This window comes from Myotis davidii, unplaced genomic scaffold (genome assembly GCF_000327345.1).
Source record: "Myotis davidii unplaced genomic scaffold, ASM32734v1 scaffold247, whole genome shotgun sequence".
Lineage (NCBI taxonomy): Eukaryota > Metazoa > Chordata > Mammalia > Chiroptera > Vespertilionidae > Myotis > Myotis davidii.
The window spans coordinates 432,721-442,507 of record NW_006299593.1 but is presented as its reverse complement, the minus strand read 5'-3'; the positions used below and the strand labels follow the sequence as shown (position 1 = coordinate 442,507).

Below are 9,787 nucleotides of genomic sequence, written 5' to 3'. Positions count from 1 at the left end.
TGACCGGAATCGAACCTGGGACCCTTGAGTCCGCAGGCTGACGCTCTATCCACTGAGCCAAACCGGTTAGGGCGGATTTTTCATTTTTAAACTATTGTAACGGCGCCGACACAAAAGGAGAAGGTGAAGGATGGGGAACATGGAGGGGACACGGCTTCTTGCGTGGGGAAGAGGGATGAAGAGAAAGGCCAGGCTGGAGCTGAGGTGGAAGACGGAAGAGGGACACACTGGGCTGCATTCCCTCCACCCCCTGAAGCACCTCTGGTACCTGGATCCCCCTTCCACCCTGCCCCCCTAAGATTCCACCTCTTGTCCTGCTTCTGGCCCTAGTGGCTACTTGAAAAGACTATTTTCCCCTGACAGAATCTTAAATAGGACGGTGTTTTAGGCCCTGACAATGGTGAGGTGGTGAGGGCAGTTCTCCTTGAGGGGACATTGGAGAAAATACTTGAAGGAGGGAGTGATCCACGCAGATACCCGGTAGGAGAGACTGTTCCGGCAGACAGGACAGCCAGGCAAACACCCTACAGCACCCTGGACTGCCCACAACGAAGAATTATCCGGCCCCAGAGGCCAATTATGCGAGGCTGAGGAGCCCTGGAGCGGAGGAACAAGCGATGTCTATTTTCATAGACGGCTCTGACTGCTGTCTGGTCCCAGAGGGGCCCAGGGAGAGTGGGAAACCACCCAGGAGGCCACAGCAGGGACCCAGCCAGAGACGCAGCCACAGCCTCCAGCACAACACCCAGCACGTTATGCAAAGGCTCCAACTAGTACTGATCACCTGCCTGTTCTGTGCCGACAGGAAGGGCCAGCCTGGGCCAGCCCCCAGGGGCAGGGTGCTGATCAGCACCCCAGAAGCTTGAGGCCAGAGGTCAGGGTCGGGGGTGGAGGTCAGCCAAGCCTTCCTTTCCGCCAGCCACTGACAAACCTACCGACACCCAGAGAAGATGTGGGCACAAGTATTTTCACTCGGTATTTTCTCTGCTATTTTCCGCAAAGCCCAGACACCCTGACCCCTTTCCTCTCTGCCAGAGGAGCCTTGCAGGGTCTCATAGGTCCCAGCTGCCTTGGTCGGTTACAGGCAGAAGTCCATCCTGCACGGGGCCTCTGAGCGGGTGATACGTTCTGCGGGGTGCAGAGCAAGCACTTAATAAAGGTGGCTGGTTCCCAGCCCCTGAGGAACATGGGATGAGAGACAAGCACCACCACGCAGAAGCCGGCAACGGCTCCAGAGACCTGCTCACCCCGCTCCTGGCTACTCCAGCAGCTTCACGCGGGGTTCCTGCCCCATTCACCAGGCACCCACCAGAATGCTCCCCGACCATGCGCTGTCATGCTGCTCCCTTGCTCAACAGCTCCCGGCAGCTTCCTCTTGCCCCACCGGACACACTCAGCATCTCTCGGCCTGAAGTTACAGGACAGATTCTCACACTCTGCCCTGTCACTGCCCAACTTCCTCTCCAGCTATCTCTCTAATCCCTGTTCCTACCTCTCTGACCTCTCTCTCTCTCTCTCTCTCCTCTACTTCTCAGATTTTGTCTGACTTACAGGGAACATCCTCCCACTGCATTGGGTCTCTCTATTCTACGTTCCATCTACCCTCAGGGTCCACCTGTACTCCTCCTCCACGAAGCCTTTCCAATCACCAGCATGTTCAGGATTCTCTCGCCGATGAACATCTACCTACCTTAGCATTAGCTCCACGCGGCTCAGCCACCAGCCTGGCCACTAGCCACCCACAGGTGAGGTGTGGTGGCCTCACCTGTGCTGGGAGCTGGAACCAGGGCATGTGTCAGTCTCCCCCTCGGTGCCCAGCTACCTTTTGCATATTGGACAACCAGCAGATGCCAAGACCACACAGGTTTATCTGGGCTGCCAGACCCTCACAAGCTCCTCTGACACAACCCCCTTCACTCCTCCGTCCATGTTTGTGTACACTATTCTGCTCCACAGAATATCGCCTTCCCTTCCAAAGCCACCTGCAGATGGTGGGAAAGACAGGCACTGGGTCTCCCAGGACCAGTGTCAGATCCCTCTCCCGCCACATACTGGCTGTGTGATCTCAAGTAAGTAATTCGACCTCTCTGAGCCTCAGTTTTCTTGCCTGCAAAATGGAGTTAATATAGGTACCCACCAAGCAGGGTTCCTGTAAAGACTAATGGAGGTAATAGATGTCAAGTGCTAGTACTTGACATGGTGCCTGGCACTTGGTTGGCATGCAGTGAGTGTTGGCTCATTACCATGGGGGCGGGGGTGGGGGGTCCTTCCATATTTAACCACACCCATCTGCATCCATGTGAAACCACCCAGCACATAAAGTGCACACAGCAGGGCCGTGCCCCAGAAACCTCACTGCCTTTACTTACGTTGTCGCTCTCATCTATGGCTTCGTTAAGTGATAGCTACAGTCCTTATTAGGGCTCCTGGCATACCAAATTTCCACCTGTTAAGCCCAAAGGGTAAATTATAATTATTTTTATCCTCCGGACTAATTATTCATGGTGTAGCAAACTTTTAACAAGTTAACAGTCACCCTGGCCGGGTAGCTCAATTGGTTGGAGTGACATCCCATACACCAAAAGGTTATGAGTTCAATTCCCGGTCGGCACACATACCTAGGTTGCTGGTTTGATTCTGGTCCGGGCACGTACGGAAAGCAACTGATCACTGTTTCTCTCATATCCATGTTTCTCTCTCTCTTTCTTTCCCTTCCTCTCTCTCTAAAATCACTTTAAAAAAACACACTCATATATCCTCAGGTGAGGATTAAAAAAAAAACAAGTTAACAGTCTTGGGAGGAGATACCAACCCTCACTAACAGACAACCAAGCTAAGGCCCATCGGGTGCAAACAAACCGTCCATCTACCAGGGTATGCCCACTGGCGAGGTGCTGTAACTGGAGGGCAGGTTACATAACAAGCTGGCACGCAGGTGCCCAGTGCTGTCCGTGCCATCAGGACAGGCCCACAGGTATCAGGACACAGGCACAGGCTTCTGACCCTCACGCCTGCAGAAGGACATCAGAGCAGGCCCAGCGCCTGGGAGCAGATGAGGCCACTGTCCAGACTGAGATGAAGAACCACCTGGGCCTCTCAGAAGCCACAGAAGTGATGCTTGAGCAGGGCCAGCCAGGACCAGGAACAGGACTGTCCTTCATCCCAGTTTGCTGAGGTTTGCCCAAATCCTGAGCTGAAATGTCATCACCTGTCCCCTCGTTCCTGTGCCTACAGAGGCCAGAGGCAGGTATGGCTTTGCAAACGGCGGTCCAGGGAGGGAAGAAGCCGTGTGAGGGCTGCCCCAGAGCCTAGTCCCGATGCCCTGGGAGGATGGGAAGGGAGGGAGAGGGAGGATCTGCTTATTGGGGGCAGGTCCACCGGTGGAGCGCTGGGCCAGTGAGCCAGCAGAGGGACACTGCAGACCTCACCAACATGAGCCAGAAAGGGAAGCAAAGCCGGTGCCAGAAGCCCCCGCCTCCTCTCCCCCATCCCTGGAGGTACATGGAGGCTTTCAGGACAGAAAACAAGGAGGCCCAGGACTGGAGAGGAGCTGCCAGGACATGCCACCAGGCTCCCCGGGACCCATGGCTGGAAAGAAGTTCTGGGCTAGGAATGAGGAGATGGAGGCCTGCCCTCCCTGCTGACTGCAGCCCCCAACTCAACTCAGATGCCTGAGGTTGCTCCTGCCCAGCCAAGCACGGCACCGTCTCCGCCACCCTCACAGCCCTGCACAAGGACACCTGGCCAACGTGCTGCATCCACCATGCACATGCCCTTCGTAGCTGGGCCGGGTAGAGCGCATCTGCCACTTCCTCAGGGGCTGCTCTCCCTGTGTTCACCGTGTGCTCCCTTATCTGCACTGCTTCCTGTCAGCGCCTTCTCTCCACAGTCCTTTCTCACCCCTCACATCTCCGGACAGAAATCTCTTCCAGAAGCCCGTCTGGGTCCCTCCTTCCTCTGCTCTCCCACAGTATCGTGTTTTCACTGTTGTTGCCTAGATTCTGGGGAGTCCATGAAGCAAGACCCTGCTCCAGCGTCTTCCCTGGTCTGTCCCCTGGGCCCTGGCACCAAGCCTGGCCTGTAGATGCCCCCTAAAGGCGCACTGAAGTGCACTGGAATGGGAGGGCTGATGGCCAAGCCGCCTGCCCCCAGGACACCCTGCCAGGCACTGGTGTGTCGGGTGGCAGCACAGGGCCTCAGCGTGGGCTTTGCGCCTGAAGGTGTTAGAGGGAGGAGGGGCAGTGCGCACATCATTACCAAAATAATGGAAGAGAAGACAGCAGCAGAGGAGGGACAGCAACATGTGTTTGGATGGAAGATGAGTAGAGTTTCAGTAACTGACCCAGCAGAGAGGAGGAAGACATCCCCTTAATGCCTGAAGAGGGCATGCCTAAGGAGCCAGCCCATCACTCCAAAGCTAAGAACTCAAAGGGACCAGGGACCACAGGAAAAAGGGGTTGATCACAAGGATCGATCGAAAGTCTGTCCTCAAAGCTGCAATAACCCAGACCTTCTCCGCACAGCAAGGTGACTCTGACCACCCCCACCTGCATCCCTAGCAGATGCTGAAGGCCACCAGCCTTCTGGAGACACTGAAGTATAGTGACTCCAAAGTTGGGAACACTAGCACAGTGGAAGGTGGGAGTAGGTGAGGCTAAATGCAGGGAGATCATGAAAGTCTACAGAGAGTTTTGGGACCCCAGCCTCCTTCCCCTCCTTGGCTCCCAGAATTTGGAGACATGAGATAACACTGTATTCACAAAACAGGAAGAGGGTTCTATTAAAAAATAAATAAATAGTCCAGCCGGCGTGGCTCAGTGGTTGAGCACTGACCTATGAACTCAGAGGTCACAGTTCAATTCCCGTTCAGGGCACATGCCTGGGTTAAGGACACGATCCCCAGTGGAGGACGTGCGGGAGGCAGCAGATTGATGAGTCTCTCTCATCATTGATTTCTATCTCGAGGCAACCAATTGATGTGTCTCTCTCACATTGATGTTTCCTTGTCTCTCTACCTAAAAAGTATATATCTCTAAAAATAAATAAATAAATAAATAAATAAAACCAGTCAAACAGCTCACGGAAAATGAAATCCTGAGTTTTGATCTGAGATGTGAATATTTGCTGATAGGAGTTTCAGAATGAGAAGAAATTATTAAATAAACAGGCTGAGAAAATTTGCCAGAACTGAAAGAGAGGAGTATTCAGACTGAAAGGAGTCACCAAGAATCCTGAATCAGGAATTTTTAAAAAGAGGCACTGTGGGATTTCAGAAATAAATTGTATAAAGAGAAGGCCCTAAACATTCCAAGGAGTGAAAAGAGGTCACTTGCAAAGAATCGGGAATAAAACAGCATGGATTTTTCAACCGCTATACTGGAAGCTGGAAGACAACTAAGTAATGTCTTCAAAATTCTGAAGGAGAATGATTGTCATGCTAGAATTTTCTCCTCAGCCAAACTGTCAATTAAGGCTGAGTGCAGAGTCACAATTTTTCAGAAATAAAAGTACTCAAAATTTTCTTCCCATTTATTCATTTATTTATTTTCAGAAAGCTACTGGAAGAGTTATTCCACCAAAATGGAAGTGTGCAAACACCAAAAGGAAGGCCCGGAACTGGAGGGAGATGGGCCCCAGAAAGGACATGTTCAAGGGAAAAATAGAACTGAAGAGCTGGAGTCTTCAGGATTGAAAGGAGGCACTGAACATACCCCTAGAGGGTGTAGTGAGAATGAGAGATGGGACAAAGAAAACTATGCTAATAAGGAAAAAAGAGGCAACCATTAACTGCAGATAAAACATAAAGTTTAAAAACAGAAAACACAGTCATGATACAACCAACTTGATTCTACAGTAAATGTTATTTATAAAATTATAATGTGAATACTGAATATCCATAGACCCCCAAACCATGACAACTGTCTTGGGATGGTGAGGAGAGTTGGGGAGAGAAGCATGTTTATGGGGGTGGATACAAGAGCTGGATTCTCAACTACCATAATAGATAACCCAAAAGAATTAGTTGAGAAATAGCAGTATTGATAAACATGTTAGTTTGAAATACAGTGGGGCCTTGACTTACGAGTGTCCCACCCAACTAACAAGTTTTTTGAGATACCAGCTGTCTCTCTGCCAATTTTTTGCATTGAGTTGATAGAGTAATTTGAGTTAACGAGCTCCTTAACAAGCTCCTTAATGAGCTCGGTCTCTGAACGAATTAAACTCGTAAGTCAAGGCCCCACTGTATAGATTTCTATCTGAAGAGACAGCTAAAAGTATTTGCTTCTGGGGAAAAGGGATGGGAACTGAAGAGGGATGATGAGCAGCGTACTATTTTTCCTTACAAATATTTTAGTACTATTTGCCTTTTTGAACTACGCACACACATTACTTTAAAAAAATGTGAAATTAATTTTTTAAGTTTTTGAAATAAAGTTTATGAATAAAAAACCGACTATAGTATATTAATCATCATTTCTCTGTATCATTAAAGTTGCCTTATACTACATCCCTCTATCCTCCCCCAAACCAAACACAACCATCAATATTTCAATTAGCTCTAGTTCAAGTTCCTCCATACTATTAAAAAAAATTAGAGTGTCAGTGGTGGAAAAGGAGGGACATCTGTAATACTTTCAACAATAAAGATAAATTAAAGTTCAAAAAAATTACAGTGTCCTAGCCTAATCTCCACCATCCATCTCCCTTTCCCACCCTCAACTGGAACTTTTGGGGAGTAGTATGCTGGTAAGTAATTATTAAACAATACTTTGGGGGGAAGAGTCCTAACTTGTAGCATTTGCCAATTTCTGTGGTGTAAATATTCCCATCGTGGCTGATTTCAAGCTGTCACTATGATGTCACTGACTGTGGAACTGGGAAGAGGTACACACGTCAGCTCCAGCAAACCACTGCCTCTGGGCCTCTCTAGCCTCACCAGCCACCATGCTTCCCACCGGACTCAGGGTGCTGGCGAGACCTGAGTGTGCCCTCCAAAAAGCCAGAGACCCACAGGGGTATGTAGTCGCAGTGCAAGTAGATACTGAAGGGAAAAGGAGTGGTCTGGCTGCAGGAAAAGGTTAGGAATTTGTGACTTCCCTCCTTCCCCACCTCCCACAGAGTTACCTGTTCATTGGTGACCCCGGGGCGCAGAGTCCCATGCTTATAGTCCTCCAGCAGCTGCACGGCCTCTCGGAGACGTCTCTGCAGGGAAGAGAGAGGGGACATTGAGGGGCACAGACCCAGGGCTCCAGAAACTCTTCCCCACTCCGGAATGCATCTGTGTTGATCAAGTACTGACAATATCACAGTGTACCAGGCCTGCCCTCCAGTTCATCGGACACACGCTGCACAACAAGGAAGGATACAACCTAAACGTCCTTTCATAGGAAAATGGCCAAATGGCAGCGCTATCATAATACTATGAAACATTATTCGGCAGTTTAAAAAGCAAAGTAGATCTATATGCGATTCTATGGCCATAACTCCAAGATATTTTTTGAGTGAGAAAGCGAACTGCAGAGCCATATGATACCATGCATTGTACCAAACAAAACACACACACACACACACACAGAGAAAACAGTATTTTCTATGGGAATATTTATGTGTGTAAATGCATCCAAAAAAGCTCTAGATGAGACCACCCCGAACTGGTGACAAGGGTTATCTTGGGGTGGGAGGAAAGGCCCGACTTGGCAAGGAGTGTCAAGGTTAACTTTAATCTTAATTGCAATACGGAAAGTTTTTATAAAGAAAACATATTTATGTATTACTGCTATAATTTCTTTTCAAGATTTTAAAAACACTAGCAGAGATTTACATACTAAAGTGCATATGGCTACAGTAACTGATGGGAAAGAGAGAAAATAAAAGAGGATAAGAATTGTTGATTTTTAAAATCTTAAAAGCTAAAGAGACAGCAACTATGATAGATGGCCACCTCTGTCCACCAAAACATCTGTATAATCACAGGAGCACTATTTAAATAGCCCAAAACTATAAACAATTCAAATGTCAGTAATAGACTGAAGAAACTAAATTGTAGTCTATGTACACAGTGAAATATTATACAACAAAAAAGGCAAATTACAAATATATATTACAACGTGGATGAATCTGACAAACATAATATAGCCAAATGTGTTTTCCAAAAATGGCCACCCCCATTTCTCCCATTCCCCATGCTCTTCTAGAACCTTCTCACATCATCTATGCCCCCCAACCTTGATCCAGGGTAGATTTTCATGGCTGCCTCAACAAATAGAGTTTGAGGTTAGGTCATAAAAATGCCTTGCACCTCCACCTTGTTTTCTTGGGATGGTTGCTCTCTTGGAACTCAGCTGCCATATTGTAAGGAAGCCCAAGCACCCCATATAGACAACCACATGCTGAGCAACTGAGGGCCTGGCCCCCAGCTCCAGCTGAACCACCAGCTGATGGTCAGCAGCACCAGCTTGCTCACCGTGCAAGTGAGCCACCTTGGAAAGGACCTTCCGTCCCCCTGTCACGCTGCCCTAGCTGATGCTGCATGGAGCAGAGACAAACCATCCCCTCTTAGCCCTGCCCAAACTGAGGATCGGTGAGCAAAATAATTGACTGTTGTTGTTTTAGCCACTATATTTTGGGGTGATGCCTTACATAGCAATGGACAGCTAATATGCACGAGAAGCAAAATAAGTGCGATGCAAACGAGTATAGTATATAAAGTTTAAAAAAACAGTCAAACCTCACCTATGGTGGTGGAGATCATTAGACCGTTAACTTTAGGGGCGACTGACTTGGAAAGGACATGAGGGAACCCTCCAGGGTAATGGAAATGGAAATGTCTGATCTAAGTGGTGGTTACTTGGGTTTAAATATATGTCGAAATCCATTAAGCAATAAACTTAGGATATGTGCATTTTAATGTATGTATGTTGCACCTCAAAAAACTAGTAATAGACAACAGTGATAGAAGGTAGCCTATGTCAAAGTGAGGGATCCAGCCACCAGGGTTGCCCAGCTTGGGCAAAAAAAAATCAAGTGAAGCCATCATTCCCCTCCTTTTTTAAAAAAAATACATCTTATTCGTTTCAGAGAGGAAGAAAGAGGGGGAGAGAGAGGCATCAATGATGAGAGAGAATCATTGATCTGCTGCCTCCTGCACACCCCCTACTGGGGATGGAGCCCACAACCCAGGCATGTGCCCTGACGAGGAATGGAACCGTGACCTCCTGGTTCATAGGTCATCGCTCACCACTGAGCCACACTGGCAGTGCACCATTCCCCTTCTGACAGAGGAGGAACAAGGCTGGCCGGAAACAGGAGTGCCCAGACCGCAACATAAGCCCATTCGTTGGTCTAAAGGAGGAGGCAGCACCGGGAAGGGCACCCGGTGGAGCAGACAGCGCATTCGCTGAGCCAGCTGACAAGGGCGGCCTCACAGGATGAAAAACGGACAGCCACCTCCTGTCCTGTAACAGTGGGAATGACGGCCCCTCGGACACCCCGACCCATCAGGCCTGTGTGTGAGGTACCCGAACAGCCACCTCCTGTCCTGTAACAGTGGGAATGACGGCCCCTCGGGACACCCCGACCCATCAGGCCTGTGTGTGAGGTACCCGAGGCCCGTGCTGGTCTCACCCAGGGCATCAGGGCCAGGAAAACTTGCTGGGGGGGCAGCCGGACTGCTGGCAAGTTCTGTCCCTGCCCTTTCAAATACATGCACATCAATTCCAAAACTCCAGAGAGCCCGCCCAGAAGCTGTGCTTCCAAACTGGAGATGGCGTTGTGTTTGGTTCCCCTT

General features: G+C 49.3%; 1 protein-coding gene across 1 annotated transcript in view; it reads right to left on the bottom strand.

Annotated features, from left to right (window-relative positions):
- Nucleotides 1-9,787, bottom strand: part of SFXN5 (sideroflexin 5) — a 113,480-nt gene that overhangs the window by 77,008 nt on the left and 26,685 nt on the right. Inside the window, exon 3 of the mRNA XM_015571491.1 lies at nt 7,126-7,203. Within this exon, the coding sequence (XP_015426977.1) occupies nt 7,126-7,203 (78 nt within the window). The remainder of the gene's footprint in view (nt 1-7,125; nt 7,204-9,787) is intronic.